The following is a 24749-nucleotide window of genomic DNA, read 5'->3' on the forward strand; positions in this document are numbered from 1 at the left end:
TAATTCCTAATATTTATCTATTCTGAGGAAAGATTAAAATAGATTCATTTCTTGCTTTGTGCATTAAAAAAATAAAATATCACACTCAAAGTGAAGAAATACAAACAGATTTTCAAGGAACTCTAAAGACGACAAGTTATTTGGAGCGTTTTTAAATATGTTAATTGGGAAACGACAAGAGACCATGGTAATCAACCCCATTTATAAACCATGCATCTAATCAATAAAAAACTTTCCTCCATCCTAAAGCTACAAATATATTGACATCAACAGCTCACAAACCACAGATGGCTTTTAGGGAATATAGTGGATTGCAAGAAAGGAAAGGCTATTAATATGCTAAAGCTACAATGCAGTACTGTATTTACTACAAAAATACAAATGCTTACTGTGAGATAATTTACCAGTGACAATTATTTCTCAGAATACAACAACCTGTGATTTTCTATCCACCAAAACTTACTTTATTATAGAGATGCTTTCCTTCTGTAAGGAAAGGTCAGACACACTCTGGACAACTAGAGAGAGATGCTTCTACACTCATGTTGCCTCTCAATAAAAAGAGCCTTTTTCTCCCTGTTTATTTTATTCTGCTCAGGAGTAGAAACTTGTTACCTTTTTTATAGGAAAATTCATTACAAGAAATGAGCACAAATTTGGATTTCATATTCTTATGCAAGAATAAGTTAAATTATTGAAGTAGGTTCCTCAAAAAGACACAAAACACCTATTAATGTTAGAATTTTTTAGAATGTGACCCTGTTTGAGTGGGTCACGTTTTTATTATTGAAGGATAATAATAATAATAATATAATTATTGTTATTATTATTATTTTATTATCATTATTATCACTACCTATCTACAGCAGATAGTTTTAAACCTCACTACCAATGCATTCAACATTTGTGTGATTATCTACTAATGACTATGTGGATATGTAGGAAGCTGGCACAAAAAAACATATCTCAGACAAATACATCAGTAAGTACTACACAGATATTATGTAACACAAATAACATGCTGTAACCATAACTGTTTCCCCAGCTCTCCATTTGTAGACTAAACTACAGCAGCTAACTTCTTGGATCTTCTTCTCTACCCTGGAGAGGATGTAGGGGAACACAAAGTATTTGAAAGGATCCCTAAAAACCAGCTGAGTTGGTTTCATTTGGGGGTTTTGACTCTTTGTTTGTTTCATTTGCCAAGAACCTTTTCTGTTTCTTCTACTATCAGCATGGCTGTCCACAGAGCTGCACATAACAGCAATTCCTACAGAGCAAGGATAGTTGAAAAGGGGAATGTTCATCATCTCTGCATAAGCCTCTTTGTGCCAACAGTAGCTCCACATAAAATCCTGTGCACATGGTGTAAATTAAATGTATAAGATCCTGTGATTGAAAACCAGCCAAAGGGATCCTAAATACAATGTTTACAACAAAAATTAATTTAAAATATTCATGTGCAAGTTGAAATCAAAGAACATGATCCTTCTCCAAACTTTGTTATATAACCAAGCAAACACAGAAGTAGGGTATTCATCACAAAGAATGAAGTTCAGACAAAATCTACTTTACAAGAATTCTACCTAATGTAGCAGAAACTCTACGAGAAAACCTGACTCTTACTAATTAATATTATCTGAAGTTTCACTGATTGTTCACCAACACACTATGAATATTCTGAACTCTGAGAACCATCAAGTATGATTTTAATCTTGAGTAATACCTAGAAGCAAACAACTCACTAGCCTCAGAAGAGTACCTGTCTGTCATAAGCTTTGAGAGTTTTTTTTGTTAAAATACTCTTTTTAAACAGCTTTCAAACTATAAACACAAGAGGACTACAAAGCTACTCTATTATTAGGATTAAGGAGCCACTTCATGTTCCAGACATTAGCCAAGTCACTCTTCTGTGAAAAAATTCTGTTTGTTTAAAAACTATGAACACACAGGAACAGGAATTAGCTAACCCTCCTGGTGGCATTTTTTAATTCAATCACATTTAGGACTAGCATAGAATAAATCAGTGGTCCTTTTCTAAACATGATTTTCAAAGAAAACCATCCTGAAATACAAACTAGTTGTGCCATAGTCCTGTGGTAGTGGCAATACAAGTTTTAGGTGCAGTTTTGTAGCCAATTCACTCTAGCAAAGGTGGGGGCTGCCATTAGCAGGGAGCTATCCTGCCCCTCCACATGGCTGCTCTCCCATTCCCACGTTTGCCAGCTCTACTGTTTGTGCAGCTACATGGTGAGTCAGGTCAGGGAAATGATCCATTTGAAAGTTAGCTAGGAAAATAAAAATAGATTCATTTTTAGCCAGATAAATTTCCTGACATGATTCACCATGTCACCATTATGAGCACAAGTGCCAACACAACTGAGCTAGGAGAGGACACAACATTTTCCCCATTTCAGCAACAGCTTCCACTTAAGTTTCAAGTAAACATGGAAGAGCATCAGGGTCAAGTTTGCAAGACTCTAATTAAAATACTGTAGTTGCTGCTGTTTCTCAAGATAAGAACAAACTTGTTCAGAAAAGTTTCCAATGTATTAGTCAGCATACGTAAACTGGCATGATATTATAAAAGCCAACACAGTCCAAACCAAAGCGAGTGAATACCAGACTCAAAGTAAAGCAAACAATGCTGTATAGAAGCACACTACTTTGAAGGAATTGTCATGAGTGTAAAAGTTAAACCACTAACCCATCTGCAGTTTCATGAGGTCAAAAGTGTGCAAGTATAGGTAGAGATGTTGTCACGTTCCTACAGATTACTCTCTCCCAAGGATCATTGTTCAAGCGTTTCCTCCAGTCTCTCTGGAATACACCTAACAAAAGAACCAACCTTAAGATTTTTTCCATTTTCTTTAACAAGTTGTCTCTTTGTACAATCTAACAGATTTTACCTCTTCCTCTGCAATGACTCAGAATAAACAAAATTTTAAAAAAATCCACTTCTTCTCATTCAGACTGAACTTCAACTATCAGATTCATTTTACTTCCTATACAAAAATTATATTTCAATTATATAAAAATATATTTTTAAAAGCCTGAATATTATAATGTAAGGCATTTTGAAGTTTCACAAGGATAACCAAACCCACATTCAGGAAGTCTCTGAGGTGAAGTAACAATACTATTTCCATTTTACCTGAGGGAAACTGTGACTTGGACAAATTCAGGTTTCCACAACACTGAGTGCCAAATTTAAGGTACTACTGGCCCAATTCTTTATATAATTTACTGTCTTACACGTCTTCCTTCATTATGAACACAGTTGTCCACAAATTTATCACAACCAAAATCACAGAGCATTTGTACCAAGCAGCACTCAAAACTCTTGCTGGTGGTGTGGTTAGGCCTAATTAGCGGCTATTTGTGAAGATTATTCTGGTTACAGTAACTTTCTTATTATGGCAATGTTGATAAAAGACCATCAGGAAGCTATGCCCAGTAAATTATTTTACATTTCAACCGTTCAAGTGTCAATAACTGACGATTACAGAGTTCGGAATTTCAATGTAAAAATGGTAACAACTAATGAAACTGGGAACTTTCTAATTTTACACAGGTAATTTGCTACCATATTGTAATTCAGTATTTTTGGGAAGACTACTCCCAAAGTCAAGACAGCCATCGGTTTGTAAGTGATCTTCTGAATCCATCTAGAAAAGGAGAATGCGTTTTCTTATCAGTGTTCTGGCATCTACACATTCATTTCCTATCTTCCTATCAGTTTTAAAGAAAGCACTTTGTTAGAAAGCAAACTATAAACTAAGAATTTACAGTAAACAAGACAGAGTTGCAATGATCTGATTACAAGGAAATTTACTTAGATTTATATAAAGTAAGCTAACAATGCCCTGAGTTGCAAGGGAAGGAATCAATAGCAACACAGACTAGCTGAGAGATAGAGTAAGTAGTACTAGTAAGAGATGGGACTGAAGAGGACTGGAAAAAAATAAGACTGGATGCGCACCAACGTTACAGATAAGGAGTATACATCCAAAGCAAATCTCCCAACTATCAACTATCACAAGCTTTGGCTTACACTGTGACCACAACTCATACATTCCCTCTGCCAAGGAGCTCTCAAGTCCATAGGAACAGACATGACACTAAGTCCAAAGCAAAGCTCTGGAAACACACATATACAGTTTGAAGCAAAATCTAAGCATGTCTCAAAGATTTGCCTCTATTATGCTGATGGAGTCCTACCCTGAGAAACAGGAAACCCTCCCAGAGCAAGTCAAGGTCTGTGCTGTTGGAACTGAGCAACAACGTTTTGCCTGCAATTTAGAAATTATTAAACTGCTCTCAAGAACTTGCAGATTGAATAAAACCCACTCACTACCAGCATCTTTCCTTGGTTTTTATGGAAAAAAAGACTGTCATCACTTTGTCTAAAATTTGTAGAGATGCTCATGAAGGGTCAGAAGTTCCTGTAAGAAGACAAAAGACAACCAAGACAGCACTGAGTGGTTATAAAACCTTCTTCCCTGGTCTTCTCCCTAAAGCTTCTTTATTGAAAAAAGCCTATTTTTCAATATCTCAATCTGCAGTCTCATTTGCCTCATGCCCTAAAACTCTGACTTCTTAGTCCAGTCCTAAAACTCTTTCAGAACCTAGTTACAAGTCACAGCTGTTGACCTCAATAATGTTTTTGACAATTACAGCAGAAGTAGTATTAAAGAAGTGGGTCCCACAGAGGCTTAAGCTGATTGACCTAGCTGAGGTGAGAATAACAGGTACACAGATTGCCTCTGAAATAAAGTAAATCACAAAGACTTGGGAGATTTGTTGGACTGGCATGCAGGTATATTGAGAGAAGATGATTTTTTACAAGGTATCAAAAGTTCTGGTATTGCAAGAAAATTATCCTTACAAAAACAATGTGAAAGTAACATAAACACAAAAGAATTTCATTTGTAACCAATATATTACAGTATGCCAATAGTAACACAGCATTACTATTTAAGCTTCAAGTAAAAAAGTAGAGGTTTTAATAAACAGAAAACATGTATTTGCAAAATGGTTCCTCAAATTCTTCCCCAACAGCACCCTTTGGACATTTGTTGGTCATGCAGTACTGCAAGGCCAAAAGGGTTGTGAGCAGGAAAAGGGCAATGAATTAACATCTTGCTTCCCTAATCCCTGCAACAGAAAATGTTTAACCTTGCTTCTTTAGAAGTATTGCTCTCATTGGGTAACAAAGTGGTATGAATAGGAGAAACCAGTATGAATGGAGAAACCCTTCAGAACATGAGTAACCAGGCAGCATGTATCATATAGAAAATGGAACACACATACAAGAACATGTAAAGCCACTGTGTCCAGAATACTCAAAACCACCCATTGCCAAGGTATTTTGCTGTGTAACAAGCAACCTGTTGCTGTCACGAATAGCAAACGCACTTTTCTACTCTAGAACTCAGGATATGTGAAAGTTTAAAGCCCAAAGTGATAAGCACCAGAAACACACCTTACAAGCAACTGCAGGGAAAATAAAAGATTCGATTTAGGTATTGAATTTGGTTAACCTCTTTTCAGAAATCTGTACCTCAATAGCTCCAAGCTCAACATACTAGTGCCCATGAATGTTCCATGTTAATAATACACTAATACAAACAGAGGAGAACACTTCCTAATTTGAAGATATCACTGCATCTTCTATCTGACATATAATACATTCAACCAAAGAACATGCACAGAATTTTAGCCACTATTATCTACAAGAGAGCTCCATGTATGAGAGCATCATTTTTACTGATGAGAATCAAAACTGTACAACCATTTAAAAACTGGAAACAGTCTCTATTATAGCTACAATGAAACAAAAACAATTTTTTAAAAAGTAAAAATTAATCAACCATGCACAGTTAACTATATTGGCATTCAGCAAGGATATTGCAGAGAAAAATCTTGAGACCGTTTAAAATACTTTGCGTTTCATGCTTCAATATCTACAGCAAACTGCCTTTAAGAACAGAAACTGGTAATAGTGCAAGGTAGAGAGCTGCAAGAATTACACTCACCTATGTGCTACCTAAAAAGTATCTGGAATAAAGTTATTTAGCAAAGAGAACACCCCATACTCATCCTAGTTATACCAAGTTTAAGATTTTTATATGGTTCTGATCCTCGTTTAAGGACAAGTATGGTTAAAAAGGTTATAATTATTCCAAAAAGCAGATCTTGGTAGAACTACAAAGTGAGTGGGACAGAGGAAGGGCTCAGAGGCCCTCCTCTCCCAGTGGGGTAGTTGCAGGAAAACAGCATCTAAATACATAGATCTCTGCTTAGAGTGCATGTGAAAAAAAAAAAGCAAACCAAAACAAAAACAAACAAAAAAACCCCAAGCCAAAAAACAAAACCCAAACAGTGTGTTACATTCACCTGACTGCAAGCAACTTTACAGATCTACCTAAATCCATTCCTACACTGAGTGCAAGGTACAGCAATCTCTTAATTATTTGGGAATTAAAAGGAAAAAAAATCTAGCTTCCATATAAGGATATAAGAAAGCTTGCACTGTCATTTTTTGTTCCTTTGGTCCACATGGAACTGCCTCTTTTACATTCATATAATTTGTTGGAATTTCAGGTTTTCTATTAATTAGACAGAATTAGAGTAGAACAACTACAATATGAAAGGCTTCTTTAGTTTCAAGCGGTTCATCAATCAAGACTTTACCTTAAACTACTATCCGCTAAGACAATTAGAAAAAAATTCTTTAAATTTCTTCTACTTTGTGTAGCAGATGTTCAACATAGTCTATTTAAATTTGTCTTTGTTGGAGGTGTGTTAAATTGCTCAAATAATTCAGACAATCTGCAAACAAGACTTCTGACAGGTTGTGAATAACACTCAATTAATACCATAACTTCTGAGATTAATTTTCCAATCAATGCATTCATGCAACCATTAAAAAAAAAAATTTAAAAACCCCACAAAATAAACCAATAAGCAAAACCAACAACAACCAAAAAAAAAAAAATCACCTCCAACATACCACATGAACTCAATCTCCAGTGTATATTTCCAAAATTAACATCTGTTTGGTCTTGGTTCAACTGTAAAACCCAATGGCCATTAAATGAAATAACACAGTTCTTTTTCTGGATTTGAGCTGGGGGTAGGAGGGAAAAGACATGTTACCCTAAGACTATAAATAATTTTCACTTTAAACAACAATTCTATTGCTATTTGGAACAATAGGTTTATTCCACTATGCTATTTATTCTTCTTGATAGAAGATATAACAACAGTAAATATTTTCCACAGTTATTTCTCAAAATCCCATGAGATCTGCATCATGTCCTGAATGGCAAAAATGGAAAGAGAGCGGCAGTTGAGTGAATCCCATCACAGTAAATCAAACACACTCCATGAACTGTGTGAGTTTAGAAACACTAACACTACATCAATTTTAGATACCAAGTAGTTACGAAAGGCATTTAAAAAAGAAAAAAGAAAAAAAAAAGAAAAACACTGAGTGAAAAATCATTTGACAGTATTTCAGTGATACACTATTTACAGGACAACCTCATTACAGGAAAGCTCCATGACATCTGGTTTTTTACCACCATCTCATTACATCAAACTTCTTAAGTTATTACAGTTAAGCCACAACAATTTTGTACTTTGGTTCCCTCTCTACAAAACTGGAATGCTGTTCCATGTGAGCCATGTAAAGACTGCCATGGCAAACTGCATTACCTAACGTACCACACCGGAATGCAGAAGCCCAGAGGTAAGGCAATGGAGGTATGGCAACACAAGCACTAACTTAAACTGACAACATTTTGCTTTGTCTTTAAATAATGATTTAGCCATCGTGTTGTGCCATACATACTAGGTATATCCTCACCAAAATCAGACCTTACTCTTTCAAGTAAAGACAAAGTTAGCTGACACGTTAAATTTAAAACTGGGTCCTTTAAAAAGTTAGCATCTGTGTCAATTTTTCCTTCGTCCCTAATGATCTTTCAATAACATAGTAACAGAAACTCTTAAACCTTTTGATATGTTTAAATTAATTGAAATTCTGTGCACAGGTTATATATAAAGAAATTAGGTTGCAATTAAGCATAGTTATGAAAGATTCTTAAATCTAATTGTTGTGACTATTATAGACCACAGACAAGGTCAACTCTACAACTCAGAAAACTTTGGCTTTAAAGAAAAAATACCACATGAATTATATGCATAAAACTCATCTTTGTAATGATTCAGCCTTAATCACACTAAGCATGTTCATCCACGTATAAAAACATCTGTTTCCAAACTGATAAATTAAAAATATATCCCCCTCTGCAAATCATTAATTTAGTAAATACAGTAAAAGCATGTTAAGTAAAATTAAGGATACTAACTTTTACATAAATTTAAAATACTCACTCTGCAAAACACTGTCCTCCGCAAATCCAAAATGTAAAAGTCATTTCAGCAATTATTGCAGAGTGGTTACACTAACTGCAGTAATGTCAAACATTTAATTTTTGCATATCAGCAACAAGGTTCAGGTCACTGCTTTTAAGGTTTTTAGTCAAAATTGCTTCCCTTTCATCTGTATGCATTATAAGGAAAAATGTTGATTTTATCTAAAAAGTGAGTTCATAAAGGAAGACAATGCATCTCTCTTCTAATCTGGCTACAGGTATAACTGGAGAACAGAAAGAAATAAAAATTATTACCCTCACTGAGCCAGTGAACTGCAAAAATATCTTTGCAGCTGCATGTGGACACAGGCCATGAGCTGCTTGGTTCCTGCCACTGGATCTAAGATACTAAGTTACAACCATAAAGCCATCCATGCAAAATAGATTCCCAGTCCTCTCTCGCCTGAGCAGAGACTCCACTCTAAGGAGACTGCTCTGCTGGCTCTCCACTTGTTCAAGTTCTGATGTCTCACAGGGATCTGAATCAGTACTTTAGTTCAGATAAGGAGAGCGCTTTTGCAGCAAATCTTCCCACCACCCTAGTTAATGCCCTTTCATCTGCTGCTTGAAGCAGTCCCACAGTGCACAAACCTGGTTCCTTTCAGATGAAACTAAAAGCCACACAATGTACTCCAGGAGCACTACCACTGCCAAAGGGGCACAGAAGCCGACAGAAGCCAGTCCAAATTAACACCCACTTCACTTTACAAATGCACTGTGTGTAGACAGGTGTCAAGCCCCCATCACCAATTATTTCATTCCCTGAATCTGCTCTTGCTGGGCTGCAATACTTGTCCAGGCACACCCAGTCACTGTGTTTCAGGGTCTCCTTTCCCCTGGGACCTGATGTTTCCCAAGCTTCTCAGGCACTGCTTCCCCCTGGGTTTTGTGTCTTCTATTGTCCAAAGTTCTCACCTCCAGCCTATAATCTCTGCTTGTTTGACCTTTCACACACAACAGCTTAATCTTCCACAGTATCATCTACTCTCACCACACTGAAACTGCTTCTCCTAAAGACTACTCAAAGCCCAAGTATGATCAGACTCAAAAAAACTTAATTCTGGCATTTTCTTAATTTTGAGTAAAACATTAATACTTTAATGGCTGCCTCATTTAAGCACACACAGAAAAACGGGGCTTTGAAGCCAACTGTGTAGCATCACATCTGATTCTTCAGTGCTCAACAGCAGGCTTAAAACCTTACAGACATATAGCCCTCAGCCCTCTATTACTGACATGGATACAGCACTAAGAATAACAATAAAGCAAACATCTTTTCACTGCATTTCACAGCCATTCATGGTGCCCTAACACAACCTGTCTTCCCTAGCCCCTCTCTAGCAGAGTCTCAATTCAGAGAGAGATCCCCAGCTCTATTTTTAGTCCTCCTCTCTCATTTCTACATTGAGTTCACCTAACTCGCCTTTGTAATGGCCCATCTCATTAGACAGCTCCCCAAAACCATTTTTCATCCCAATACCTTCAAGTCATCCTCACACTCCTTGATTGGGCTATGAATCACAAAGAGAAGTTGGATTTTTTTCTCTTTCCTTGTACCACAAACCACACTGAGTGCTGAAGGGGACAATTTTTAAAGGTCCAGGGCTATAGTCACATGACCAAGTAATTCGGCATAATAGAAAACAGATCAGTCAACCGAAGAAGCCCAGGCCCCTATGTTCCCAGCAGGAAGGGTTTAAAAGTTTTATTTCTAGATAAATTCAGTCTGGAGTCTCAGAAATTTATGTTGCACCATACACGTGACTCAGGGCTGTCCAAAGGACCCGTCACTGGGGCTGGAATTCATTCAGTGTCTGCCTGGAGAAGAGATCCCACACTCACCCTTCTCCAGGTGGAACGTGGCTTGTACCCATCAAAACCAGCCTGTGAACTGAGCCAATGAGCACGGAGTGCTGGTGATCAAAGAATCCACTTTAAAACTGTAACAGAATGATTGCTTGTGGAAGCAAGACAGCTTTACCCAATCCCACGATGCTTCTTAGCACAGAGAATATTTAGCTGCCAGAGTAAGTGTCTACTGAGCATATTCCAATTCTCAGAATATAGATTAAAGTGGGATACTTTTTCTTGGCAACATTTAACAAATGCACTTAACAACTTTGATTTTCTTGCTCCAGTGCAAGGTGAGAGTAAAAGTTGTAATTACACAAAATGCATAACCGTGGAATGAAATGCTTATGAATTCTTAACATTGTGAAACGCAACCATGCTTTTCCTTTTGTTTTCAGAAACAAACAAAAGAAACACTTTAACCCACCAACAACCAGAATAAGTCAGACAAAGAAAATTAAGGACAATATAGACGCAATTTTAAAAATTCCCACTAAATCCTACATAGTTACCTATAGCAAGAAGAAAAAAAACCCAACCATAAGTTCGAAGTTATTTATAAGGAAAAATGTATGTCATGAAATGTCTTTAATTAGAAAAGAAAACAATTACTAACAAAACTGACATCAAAATGTCAACTCAGTGGGCTTTTCTTCAATTAATAGATAGCAAAATAGGGTGAGAAGAAAAACCTTTATTTTACATTTCAGAATTTCAAATATTAAGTAAGACATTGAGTTTCATTGTATATTATCCTTTTCTGGATCCCAGTAATTAATATATGCATATCCAGTGCTCACAGAGTTGATAAGAGTTGTAATAAGAATGAGCAATATTACATGAAAGAACTGATGCCATGTAAAAGAAAATTATTTGAAGCATCCTAACCATTCAAATACATTTGAAAGAAATATATATGAATAATCAAAAAAGGAAATTAGTTCTCCAAATTGAGTAAACAACAACAAGGTGGAAAGGAAAACTAATTAAAAATTTTAAATAGTTCCTGTCATGTAAAATATAATTTGTTATAAATACACATATATACTCCAAAATAGGAAGTAGGCCTTAAGCTTAACATAGTTTAGCTCATTTTCATCTACAACACCTATAATGCATCCTGAAATACAATTTATGCAGGAATAGTAGAAGAAAAATAAAATTTTTCTCTCATTGTCTTGCCTTATTTGACAATTAATGTCAATCTGCAATAACAAAGTTAATAATGATCTTTGTCTTCACACACTGCTATTGAAGCAAAGCATTTCTTTGTAAATTAAAGGGTTATTTTGTTCCCACTATTTCAGTCTAATCTTTTTGGGCTAGGATCACAGAAACTCATAAAACTCAGAAACTCATGGCATAAATCACCCTAAAATCCAGATCACCTTCTCTCTGTGAGAGAGGTTATAATCTTTCAAAAATAATCATGTGTGCAACCACAACCTAAAGCAGAGCAGCATGAAGCATGGAAGATTTCATCCAAAGTTCATGACATGATATGAATGCCAGGTATTTCTAGAGGTTTCACAATCAAAGCTGAACATACAGCAACCTCCAAAAATTTTTAAATCCCATGGTGAAACATTTTAAAGAGACATCTCAAGAATTCACAGGAATTCAAACATAACAGAAAATCATACTTTATACTGGCTTATTGTTAGGAACATATTCTTTAATCATATGGCTTTCAGGTCTGCTAAGTAATTAGGTGCATGCTGAGCTTTATGCAAGTGTTATGTTGATTTTACTGGGACTACTTGCATTTGTAACACAAGCTGAGCCACACTGAATGGTTTTGACATCCAGGAAGTTTCACAGAAAGTATCACATCTACAGCAGCTTCCAGGCAACCTTCGACTGCACACCTCTATTACTGCCTCTGCCAGCTGCCACAACAGCCAGCTTAGTCTGACACAGAGGCAACAGCAGCTGCAGCAACAAGGTTCAAGGTGAAGTGGGAATTACTGAGTCCAACCTCCTCTGCACTGTCAGTTACCCCTACAAACAGGGGCAGTGCTGAGGGTTACCTCTCAATACCAACAAGGCCTTAATGGCCACTAATTCCATATGGTCAGATTAGCTTGCTCCAGACCAGAAGATAAATCAAGAACATTCATCTGTGTAATACCATGTAATACCATTGCACACAGCGTATGAGACATCAGAAGCACTTTCCATTAAAAGGTAGAACTTACCCCTCTTCTGTACCCAGCCTTCCTTCACAATGGTAACATCGCTCATGATGACTCCACTCTGAACCCCAAACTCAAAAGAGTATTTCTTTATCAACTTGTCTGTTTGGCTTCTCTTCTGCAGCTCTTCACAATTTCTACTGATGAGTCAGACTGGAAGGAAATATTAGAGAAAGAATTTGAGTCTTTTCTGTTTTTCTCACTTGACAGCCAACAAAAAAGTCTTTGTTGATGTATTTCACTGACTGAGCTCATAATAAAAATCTGCCTTTATTTTTAATTAACTGTATAACACAATCATGTTTCTAGTCTTCGAGCACATTTTCCATGAACACTACAATACTACAAAGCAGCAGAACATGTTAAAATTTAAGTCATATGGCACTTCTATAAAACGTGCACAGCAGAATTCTCTCGTACTAATGCACAGGATGCTGCTAAATGAAAGGCAGCGGCATGCTGGCACTGCTTCACAGGCCCAGCTCTGAAACCCACAGGATCTTTCCCTGTTCCTACAATCATCAGAATCCATGCAATGGACAAGTGCCTCCTCTATTATGGCTACCTACAATCGTATTAAGAGTGCAAGAAAATTGAATGAAAGGTTACATTCTTGCTACTTCCACTATAATTTCATTATAATCAATACAAATCCTGAACTTACAGGAGTTTTTCAACAACAACATCATCTCCAAGTACACAAACAGAAAAACAACTTCTTATAAGTACAAATTAACCAACAACACCCCCAACGCTCAGTTTATAACAAGAAGGAGTGCATGTTCTCTCAAAGCTTTAAGCCAGGCAGAGACAGGAGTGCTCTTTTCCCTACAAACCCCAGCCTGAAGGGCAGAGAAGGGAAGTTAGTCCTGGAACAGGACATACCACTGTCATAAGCCACAACACTTTATTTTGACCACCTCACTCCCAGAGTACCTAACAGCTGTGAAGAAGAGATAAATAGCACTCCAATCAAGTAGGAAGAGAAGCCAGAGGCCAGGAGATGTTTCCTTTAGCCAGCAAACTGCCTTTCCCCTCCAACCTTCAAAATAAAGAGAAGCATTCAAATAATGCTCATCCAGAAAAGCATGGGAAGCCAAGAAACGGGATTTCTCTGATGGTGCAGGAACACCCTTCTACAGCTCTACACACAAGAGCACACATGTACACAGTGGTGGCACAGAACAGGAACCCACACACAACTGCAGTGCTATCAAATGCAGCCCATACACATCCATTTAGAAGACTGACTAACAAATACAAACAGGAAACAAATATGACTGTGCTAGAAGCAATCTGTGCAACAAATGAATGAAGAAAGCACTGGGAAATCAGCTGTTTTAACACAATCAAGTACAAACCAAAAACTGAATCATTATAGACATACAGGTTATTTCTTATTTATCATTTGAAAAATGTGTATTTGCACGACACAGCAGCTAGATGGAAGGCTACTTCTGTATGGATGCAGTACATGCAAAATAAAACTTGGCAGGAGTATTTTTTTTCAAGTGGTACGCAACAAAAATACAGTACAACCTGATTTTACAGAAACACTCTAGTGTGCTCACCTAAGTCTTGCTTTCACTAAACTACTCTTTTTCAAAAATACTCAGTAATTTGGCTGCATGAAAGTAAAAATCACAATGTTAAACTCACTAGAACTGTAAAGTTTAAGTAATATTTGCTACAGTGTCTTTGAGACATCCCCAGGGCACTGGCAGATATGGCAGTGAGACCTGCGCAGGTGACACACAACCTTTGGCACTGGCATCACACCCTGTCGTGTCCAGCAGGACACCACACACCTGTGTCTATACAAACACACCCTGTTTAAGCTTTCATAAGAGTTAAAAGGAAATGTTATGTACAGCATTTTGGAAGGACATGAGACTGCTGTACTGATGTTAATTCATCTAACTTTAGGCGTCGTATTATACGCAGGCCAGTACAGCAGAAATAACCAAAACACGCATCTCCACATCCTGCACCTTACTAGTGTGAGAGTTAATTTCTGGGTCACATTATCAGAACTTTTGTTTGCATGCTTCAAATGAGATAAGCAAGTCTATCAGCTGTGCATGAAAAGAGATCTGACAGATTAAGACGCGCCTGAAAGCAGGCTGCTGTTCCGCCTTTCTGGATCACCGCAGCACAGCATCAGCTCTTATTACAAACACATAAATCTTTACAAAGCCCAGAGGTGGGTGTCAAACAGCTGTGACCTAGGAGCAGCTGTTCTGGGAAGGAAGTGTAAGCACATCAATTTCCAAATACCCAACTTCAGTTTTCTACAAGACTTACATGGCATTCTTTAAGAAGCAATCACAGTTGAATTTTTTTTCCAGCTATAAAGACACAAGTAGCAATGTAACACTGAGTATTTACCTTGGCCTGGCAATACATTTTACCCTTTTGGCAAATTTAATGTACTTTCCATTTCTGGTGTGCACTTGTCAACAGTGCAATGATTTATTCTTATTGGAAAAGACATAGCTATAAGAAATTAACTTCTGTACTAAGTAGCAATAATCTTGTCTGCCCACAGACTGATCAATCAGTCCATGATTTATGAATGAATTCATGCTTGAAGCTCCCTATTTACCCACTGATTGCAATTAAGTTAGTGTTACGCAATCAAAATGTGATCTATGACCGACTTTCATGTCAGACAGTGCCTCAAACAACCTCAAGTGTATGTCTGTAGGCTTGCATCCCACCCATCACATGTACTGCTTTACTGAATTTTGAACAAAATCCCCAAAATACAAAAATCACATAATTATGGAGATAAAATTAACTGCACTAGCCCCAGTTTAGCTTCACAGTATTACCAGAAACAACTTTAGAATTATCAACAGTTCTATGGTTGTATTGATTGCTCCATTAATGGGTAATTAAAAGTCAAGCTGAATTACATAGGAAGCCAAAGGAGATAAATCAAAGTATTAAAAGACTAATGAAAATAAGGTTATATGTGCACACTACACTTTCAAGAAGCCATTTGTAAGCATCTGTAATATTATCTCTCATTAAATGCCTTTGAGCCTTTCTAAAAGCTGAACTCTTTTACTCTAAAAGTCACTCAGCAAAGCTCCAGAAGAGCAGAATTTTGAGAACTACTTCTTATCATGACTAAAACTGGCCTTATAATGAGAAATACTCACAAAGAAACCTTCTTCCCTGAAGATGTAATAAAGAATGATTGTGTATAGATGTAAAGGAGTTGTCTGAAACACATGGGACAAGAACTCTCACATGAAAACAGCATTTCATCTACAGTTCAACTATTTCAAGAAAAGCTACAGAAATGTTTATTCTGCACATCTGGCATGGAACTTAAATACTTGGTAGCAATCAACTCTGCTCTCCCAAAGCACTTGAAGTTTCAGCAGCTGGTATGCAGTAATTTTTACAGTTTACCTTACTGCTATATAGGATGAACCCACAGAAATAGGAGAAAAACATGTAAGAACTGAAGTTGATGATGTTTTGCATTACAGCTGCTTCCTACAGGGAAGACTTCGACTTGTTTTCATATTTTCTCCAGCAAATAGAGAACACATCAGATTGCCAGACTGCTTTTTTTTCCCCCCTTTTTTTGTATCTTATCAAATTTGGAAGATATTTTTCCAACAGTATATTGTGTGTATTCTGCAGACAGTATCAGATAGTCATGTATATGCACAATACATAGGAGAACCCACTGTCAGCATACTTTACGATGCAGGTGTAAAAATTTACTCCATTACAGTCAGTGATGTGAAGAATTTAGGGACACAGTTTAGCAGTAGACTTGGTGGTATTAGGTTAGTGTTGGAAAGATCTTTTCTATCCTAAATTATTCTATGATTCTATGTAAACACTTGCTGGGGGGGTTTATCTCATTAAAAATGCACAACTTTTCCTTTTTCTTCAGGAAGTTATTAAGGCACTTTCATAGTGTGAGATAAAACAATTCAGCACACTTCTAAAGAACCAGTACTATATTTTTAAGCTCCTAGCTGCAAAGGTTGCGAAGGCAACTTTCTGACTAAAGATTAAGCAGAGATTATTACATGCAACAGAGTTCTAGATCCCTGTGCTAAGGCTCATAGTTTCCCTGAGCCATGGTAAAAACTAGCCAACACCTTCTTGGTTTTCATCTTGAACTTTAAGAATAACAGCAATATAGAGAAGAACCATCTTACTTCATGATGCTACCATATGGGAACTATAAGATCGACAATTAAAATGAGCAATGGACCATTCAGTAGGAAGACGGCTTTTCCCCAGCTTCTGTTTTTAAATTAAAGGAGGCTCTTGTGCCCATCACAGCCGTCACCTACCTACAGACACTTGGTGAATAATAAGAAGGAATGAAATCCCTTCCAACCAGAAGAGCTAAAAACTGTGGTTCAGGTCTACACTTAAAAACCACTATGTGCAAGTGAATTACCATTGAGATTCGTAAGAACAGACAACACTCCCTTGGAATCTGGGCATCTTCCCATTCTCCCCGTGACAGGAGACAGCTGAGTAAAGAAGACAGCACCCATAAATTCAGTGTAAATTGTATGATTCAGTTTTCTGTTGTAAGAACTTTCATAAACACAGGCTTCTACTTTCAACAATTTTGGAGCTGAGAAAAAACAGATACTCTCACATTTACCAACTCAAGTTACCAGAGAGAATACCAACAGGATCAATTTCAGGGCTTCCAGAGATGATCCCCATAACTTCTTGTACCATTATCAACTGAGTGAATCATCCAACCTTGTTCTCTTAATAGATGAGTACTACCACTTTCCTTTTTTACAAGTAATCCTTTGTTTAGTAAAATGTTTAGGGAAAAAAGAACACTAAGTGAACCTTTCTGATTCCCTCTGCCTGACTCACTGAGATTCTTTGGTCCCCCGTGTAAGCAGAGCCAAATCTCATCATCTCTATCTCCTTATTTTTCAGAAAAGCAACTGAATCATTTTGTGCATGCACACAAAACACACATCACCAAAAAAAGCAGTTCTCAGTCATCCTCTAGTGACTTCCATCACACACATTTATTTCCTTGCTTTGGGGTTTTGTTTTTTTTTTTTGTAGCAGATCAAGCTATTAAGAGTTCTTCTCAAATTTGACTCTTCCCAAACAAACAAGCAGGTTGTAACTGTTTCCAATGCAGGTTGCACTCCCAGAACAAGGAATTCAAAACGTCAAGGCTCTAAACTGAAAACAGAGTTATCTTTAGGAATGGAAGCTGAGATCCAGGTTTTAATTATATAAAAAAACACATGCATATCCTCCTCCCCTAGCAAAGTTGGCCAAACAATTAGAGGATATATTGCACATCATCAAAAATTTACACAAAAGACTATGTGGCAGAACAGAGATTGCTACAAAACTCCCTAAATCAAATTAGAATATATTGCTAATGGAAGAATGGCATTCAGGTGAGTGCTTTAACTAAAAAACATGAAGTATTTATACAGGCCTTTATAAACGAAATATTCTGGAATTCTGGTTATACTGACTGATTTAAATACTATCACAACTTGGATTGAGGAAAAAGGAACCTCTAGGCAGATAGTATTTGTCCCACTCATTAGAGTCAATTAAAAATTTTAAAAAGAAATACAAAAACCCCCACAATATCAAACCAACACAGAAGATTAACTGATTTGACAAGACAAAGAAATTCAAAAATAGGATTATTAAAAGAAAATAGATCCAAAATTCAAAAAATAGTAAACATTATGTATACACAATTAAAATTCTGAAAGATACCTTAAGTACTTCCTAAGTAGACATATTTACAGTTTTTAAAACAAATATTAAAAAATCCCAAAATCTCTCCATGACAAGCATTGCAAAAACTTTTTAAACTACATTTCATACTAAAAGCCTCGATGACTTTAAGAAAATTGTTATTAGAAATTTACTCATAACAACTCATAACAACTTTACTTCATAAGTTTTGATTCGGAATAGTGAGGGACATGATAGGAAAATGGCACGGCCTACACCTTGTGGCAAGGAAAACCAACACACTTTGGAAAACATAAATAGCTCTTTTTAATGCATGCTTACGTGTATGCTTAATATTTGCAGTGTTCTATTTTTGCTTTCAGTATGTCAAAAAGCTTCACATAACTAATATATGCTCAGATAAGCCTAGTTAGAAGAATGCAGGCACACTAAAATATTGATATACAAGTTAGATGTTTTACTTAGATTCTGCAACTGAGTAAGTTTATCAGGAAAGAAACCATCATTCTGTATTCTATTTCCTATTATAATGACAAAGCAAGTTATTTTAAGGGACAAAGGTATAATTAAAGCAAGGTGAACAAAGCCACCCTTGCCTTTGTTTACCAAGGTATAAAGGAAGTTTCTAAATGTAACTAAATTGTTTCTTTAGAATCCCACGTGAAACATTAACAACCTATTGTTTTGCCTTGTGTTTATTGACAAAAATGCTTTCAATCCTTTTTGTCCCCCTCAAATCACATAAAACAATAGCTGAAAAGCAGACAGAAGCAGAGATACTAGAATGCATGTCTGAAATGTAACCAAAGAATACATTTCAAGTAGAAAGATTAAGGGAGGGCTAAAATTACGCATTAAAAAAAGTTACTGAGACAATGAGCTTGGGAGAGTTTTGAGACTCAGAGGAAGTCAAATCAAGGATTAGCTGAGCTGAGTATCACAACTATGATAATGTTACTTAACCCTCCAAAACACATGTAATAAGTTTAATTTGCCAAGGATTAATGCAGGAATACTAATTCTTGCCTTTTAGAGACAAAGTTCCTTTGCTCCTTAAAAACAGTTTAGAAATTACTCAAACAATGAAGAAAAAATAAACATAAGCTCCATATTTTTTAAACAAACTAGAATTAGTTTTCTATGCCTAGAAGACTCAGGGAAAAAACTAACCTAATTTTCAAAAGTTCAAAGAATCTGGAAATTCCTAGTCATTCTCAGATGAGAGATTTTAAAAGATACCTTTCAAGAGATACAAATCAAAGTTTCATTAAACTCATGTATTTAATTATTTCTGTGATGGTAACTTTCCTGCAGCACAGCTCTGTATTGTGCATAAAAGACCAAGCACACCGCTGAAAAAAAAACAGAAATATGTGAACTACTCATGAGTAACAAGAAAGTACTGAAAAAAAAAAAAAGCATTATCAAACTATTAATATAAAAGATGAGGAAAGTTCAGTGACATGCCTACCAAATAGCTTTCTTTTAAACTGTTACATAGTAGGTTTTATTTATTATGTCTACATTGAACAAATCAAATTCTGAACTGTCTTGTAATAGGAATGAACTTTGTGATTCCTTTCTACAGAGCAACCAAACATTGCAGAACCTGCTGTCAAATCCTGACACTGCAACATGACTAGAACATAATCAACTTCTAACCCAAAACCTTTGGACTTTCTTGTTCACACTCAAAAAGCATTATTCTCATCAACTTGAGATCTGAATTTCCTAAGGACAGAAGGAATTCTCTACAACCCTAACTTATGCACAGATGCAGAGCTCACCAGGTGAAGGTCTTCAGCAAATGTTATATGAAAAGCCAGATTACATGAAACTCTCATGTACAACCTTAATGCTGTCTCAACATGTATTAAAACATTTAGAAAAGGATATAATAATTTCAGTAAAAGCTCATGAGGCAAGCTGCACTAATTACATATCTCAAGAAACACACTTAATGCTTAGGGAAAAAAAATAAGTGTATGTTGGTAGAAATTGTTTTGCAAGATTGCTGAGACTGATCTGAGAAGCAGTGCATTTATTCTGTGGTGTTAAACCAGCTGTACAAGAAGTTCTTGACTCTTGGGCACTGACATTCCACACCTACAAAAAGGCAGTGCTCAGATCTTCATTGATCAAAAGGAGGCAGGGTCTTCAGCTCTGCTCCTGCTATAGGAGGCATTCAAACAACTGTGTCACGTGCACAACACAGGGAAGTTTGGCAAACCATGCTGTGAAGTGATTCAGACATGCACATGAAATATTGAGGTCCCAGTTGCATTCTTAAGGGAATCTAAAAATCACTACTGCTCTTTAGTCAGGATATTACAGAAAAAAAAAAAATCACAGGGCAACAATGTGTTCTTAATGCTATTTTTGATCAGTGTGACTCACACTTAGACAGTCACATAGAAATAGGTGGGAAAAGAAGATTGGTCAAGATGGGTTAAACATATATTATTTATCCTAAACATAGTAAGTGTTGACACGAATAGTATCAAAAATGAAAGAAACATTTAAATTGAGCAAAAGTAAGCACTTTCACATGCACAAGCCAAATATGCTTACTCTCCTTGACTGCAACATTTAATGTTATTAAATCTTGGGGCATTTTTTTGGAACTATGAACTTTGCTACATCTTCCTACTACACCTGAATAACATCTTTGAATAATAAAGGCAAAAACAATCTGCTTAAAATCCTTGGCATGCATCAAAACTACCTGATGCCCATACTTAAAATTGATCTAGAGTCATGGAACAAGGACAAAACACCAAATAATCACCTACTGTACCCTTGCATTTTTTGCAGGTTTTTTTTATTAGTACATATTAGTGATTTGCCTAAATAAGTTTCATTTATAAACTCTTCTCTTTAAACAGGGAGTCCAGAATGTTGTTCATACAATTACCCAAGGTAAACATATAAACCACAGTTCTAAAAATGAATTTTTATGCTAAGTAAAAAACCAAAGAGTTAAATTTCACATTCAATATTTTGTTATTTGCTGGTAGGTTTTGGGTTGGGTTGGGACTTTTGGGGGGGTTTGGTGTTGGTTTTGGGGGTTTTTGTTGTTGTTTCCCTGTCTTTAATAGATTACTTTTTAAGCACCTTGAATCAGTTTTTCCAGCTATTGTGTAACTTATCTTTAGAAAGTAATCTTTTCTATACCACAACAACTTGTTGCAAAGAAGAGTAACTAGTGCAACACATTTATTTACCAAGGACACCCTGTGATCCTGAGGAAGTCTCCTCTGTACAGCAAAAAGAAAACATATTGGTCAACAAGCAAGTTTCTCACTGAAACCACACCTTTCCTCGCAAGCAATGCAAAACTTCCTGAGCTACATATTGTGCTAGAAAGCACCCCTGCCCCTTCCATGGTATTCTTATTAGGCCTATTGTAACAGAATGAGAATCCAAGATAAACAAATTAATCTAATATTCTAGAATAATTTGAAAGGGCACTTAAGTTGGCAACCTCTTCTTATAAAAGACAGTATTTCAACAAGAAGTGAGTTGTAAATTTCATACAAATACTGAAAATAAAAGCAACCTTTTGACCTTAAAACTCACGGATGCACACATTTAACTATTTCCCTCTTTTTGAATCACTACTGTAGTTCACAAGGGGAGTATTGCACATTTTGAACAGAACGTTTATTTTATTAGTTGGAAAAAAAGAACAGAGGACTTTTGTTATATACATGACCAAAACCTCTACAAAACATGCATTTATAGTACGGCGCATTCCTTTCATAGGACATCAATTCATTTATGCATTATCCATGTCAAAATGAAAGTATGGTACAATGAAGTTTTCAGTCAGTATATGTCCACGGCCTTCCACTCTCCAATGTGGACTAAAATTAGTAGCATGCCCAAGCCATAAAAGACGCCAAATAGTGGGTCTCTGTTTCAAAACTGAAGGAAAGCTGGGCTACTATGTTGCCAAGTCCACAGCACCTGTTGCATTAACAGCACAAAATGAAACTGCAAGCAAACAGTTACAAGAAACTGTATCATCTTCATACTCAGAACAGCGCAGAAATTTCAAATGCATTTTAACACAAACCACTTTAGTAATGGTTCATAACTTCCAAAACAATTGAGTATTTAAAAGTTATTTAGCAAATAATACTGCTTGGGAGTAGAAATTATTATTCAATAGGTCTCCTTAAACTGGGAAAATGTGAAAGAACACACAATCACTTGGTGTTAGGCAAATTCCATGTAATCTGAAGGATCTTTTGGTTATAATAGAAACTACAGATACATGCTGTTGCAAAATGCAGTAGGAAGTCAAGATACGGTTTCTGGTTAGTATCTTGCAAACACAAGCTTGCATTACAAACAACTGCAGAGCTCTAGTAAGTGGTTTTGAGTCAAGCTTAAAAACCACACCAGAGTATTCTCCCTTTCACAAAGCATTTGTTACAGTATCAAAAAGTCAAAAATTTCTAGTGCATATTAATGCTATCCAAGCCTTATAACTGTATCTACTTCAACTGGGGCCAAGGTAAAACTAGTACCTGTCTGAATTCTCACCTACTTCCCCTAGAATTGCAGAATTTTGCTTAAAAACACATCACCTGCCCCCAAAATGCAGAACAAATGAGTGAGTAAAACACTCAAATACTACTTCCTGTAAACCAATTTATGAAACTGACTACTGAATCCATTCAAACCTAGTTAGAGTAATGCACCATAGAAAAAACTGCCTTAAACAAGACGGTCTTGTTAATACTATCTGTGTATACACACACACCATACACTCACATCAGACTAAAAAAATGAGCTATTCAAACAATACATGTAACCTTCTAGGAAACAGAGACATCTTATCCCTGAAGTTTTTCTTCGGCCCTTATTTGAACTTGACTTACTGGTTGCATCCAACCAAAATATATCCACAAGGACTACAATTAGTAATCCAATCCAATTAAAGATATTGGGGTCGATTTATAGGTTCCTACCAAAAAAAAAAAAAAAAATTAAAAACCAAAACCAAACAGTCCTACAAACTTAATATGCTTACTTTTACAAAATAAGCTTCCTTCTCTACCTCATGTACACTCTTTCCATATTACTGTAAACAAGCAGATCTTGCCTATAGAGCAGCTAACAGAAATATGCTTAAAATGTTACCTGGCATGAGTTAAAGTCTACTTATCTGCATGCTTCTTGCTTTGAGAAATAAAGACATCTACGTGCAAAGTGCGGGGAACCATGTTTGCCTGTTAGTAAAGTTTTAGCAAGATCTAAACAAACATTAGCAGAAGAGACTGCTCTATGTTTCTTCAGTACCGAAAAAAGTTGGCAGTGCAGGTATCAGGCACATCATAATTTTTGTAATAAAACTCTTAAATCAGAGACTGGGACACATTTTTATATAAATTATGAGATGATGTATGAGATATATGAGACATATACAAGGAGCCAGTCAACTAATAACTAGTGGTAGTAATTAAAGAAAAAAAAAAAATTCGAATAATGGTCAAGAGAGATTAAATTGTTTATCCTTTTAAGCTGCAGGGAAATAAGATTTCTTTTTTTTACGTTTAATCAACGTATCATGGGAGAACGTGAAACAGTCCTGGCTATTTCACGCCTCTTGGATTCCCATCCAGAAGTAAACTAAGAAGCAGTGCCCATACAAAGCAACCCCGCAGCCTATAAGCCCGGTAGTGCTCGTTACATCACGATCATTTGCATTTAAACTACAATATATAGCGGTGCGATCTCGCTGCCGAGGGGCGTCGCGCTGACCCCCTGCCAGGCAGGGCCCCCCGCCGCTCGCACCGTTCTGGGGGCGGGGGGTCCCCGCACAGGCACCCCGGCGGGGCAGCGCGGGCACGCCCGGCCTTCCCCGCCCCGCGGCGGCACCTGCCGGGACCCCGCCCGGGCAGACCCCGCCGCAGGCCCGGCCCGGGGCAGCCGCCGGTCACCCGGGGCAGCCGGCTGCGCATCAACTTTTGCATGTGGGCCGCAGCCTCCATGATGGCCGGGGCGGGCGGGGGCGAGCGGGGGGGCCGGTTTGTTTACTTGCAGCCAGAGCCGGCGACGGCGGCAGCAGCAGCAGCAGCATCATCCCTTGTGCGAGGCGCTGCCACCGGCGGCCCGGCGGGCGCGGAGCTATTCTTAGCGCAGGGGCTGCACGGGCGCACACGCACACACACGGACACGCTCGCGCACACGCACAGAAGTTCCCAGCGGATAAAATCCCGCGCTAGTCCCGGCACTGGCGCCCGCCGCACGGACACGGAGAGGGGGACGCGGGGAGGGGCCGCCGCCGCGTGGGAACCGCCGGCCCCGCGCACCCAGCGCCCCCGGGGCGCACGCCCTGCCCTGCCCCTGCCGCCCCCCCTTCCCCGTTACATAACCTCTCCCCGCCGAAACGCCCCCGCCCCGCCCTTCCCCACCCCGGCCCCGCACCCCCGGCGGGGCGACCCCCGCCCCTCCGCCCCGCTCCCGCCCCGCCGCCGGGGCTAGGCCACGGGCGCCCCCGCCCCGC

General features: G+C 37.6%; 1 protein-coding gene across 3 annotated transcripts in view; it reads right to left on the minus strand.

Annotated features, from left to right (window-relative positions):
• AKT3 (AKT serine/threonine kinase 3) overlaps window positions 1-24749 on the minus strand; it is a 154373-nt gene that overhangs the window by 128893 nt on the left and 731 nt on the right. For 2 of the 3 annotated variants that reach the window (XR_006015213.1, XM_042023010.1), the window contains one exon: window positions 12494-12643. Coding sequence is in view for 1 of the 3 variants with exons in the window: in XM_042023010.1 (XP_041878944.1) it covers window positions 12494-12539 (46 nt within the window). In the remaining 2 variants the exon portion in view is untranslated. Of the gene's footprint in view, window positions 1-12493; window positions 12644-24749 lie in introns of those variants that run through there. The other variant, XM_042023011.1, reaches the window with a different exon arrangement.

The sequence above is a fragment of the Corvus kubaryi genome, unplaced genomic scaffold (genome assembly GCF_017639235.1).
Source record: "Corvus kubaryi isolate FWS band 111438036 unplaced genomic scaffold, C.kubaryi_AGA036_p1.0 37232, whole genome shotgun sequence".
Taxonomy (NCBI): domain Eukaryota; kingdom Metazoa; phylum Chordata; class Aves; order Passeriformes; family Corvidae; genus Corvus; species Corvus kubaryi.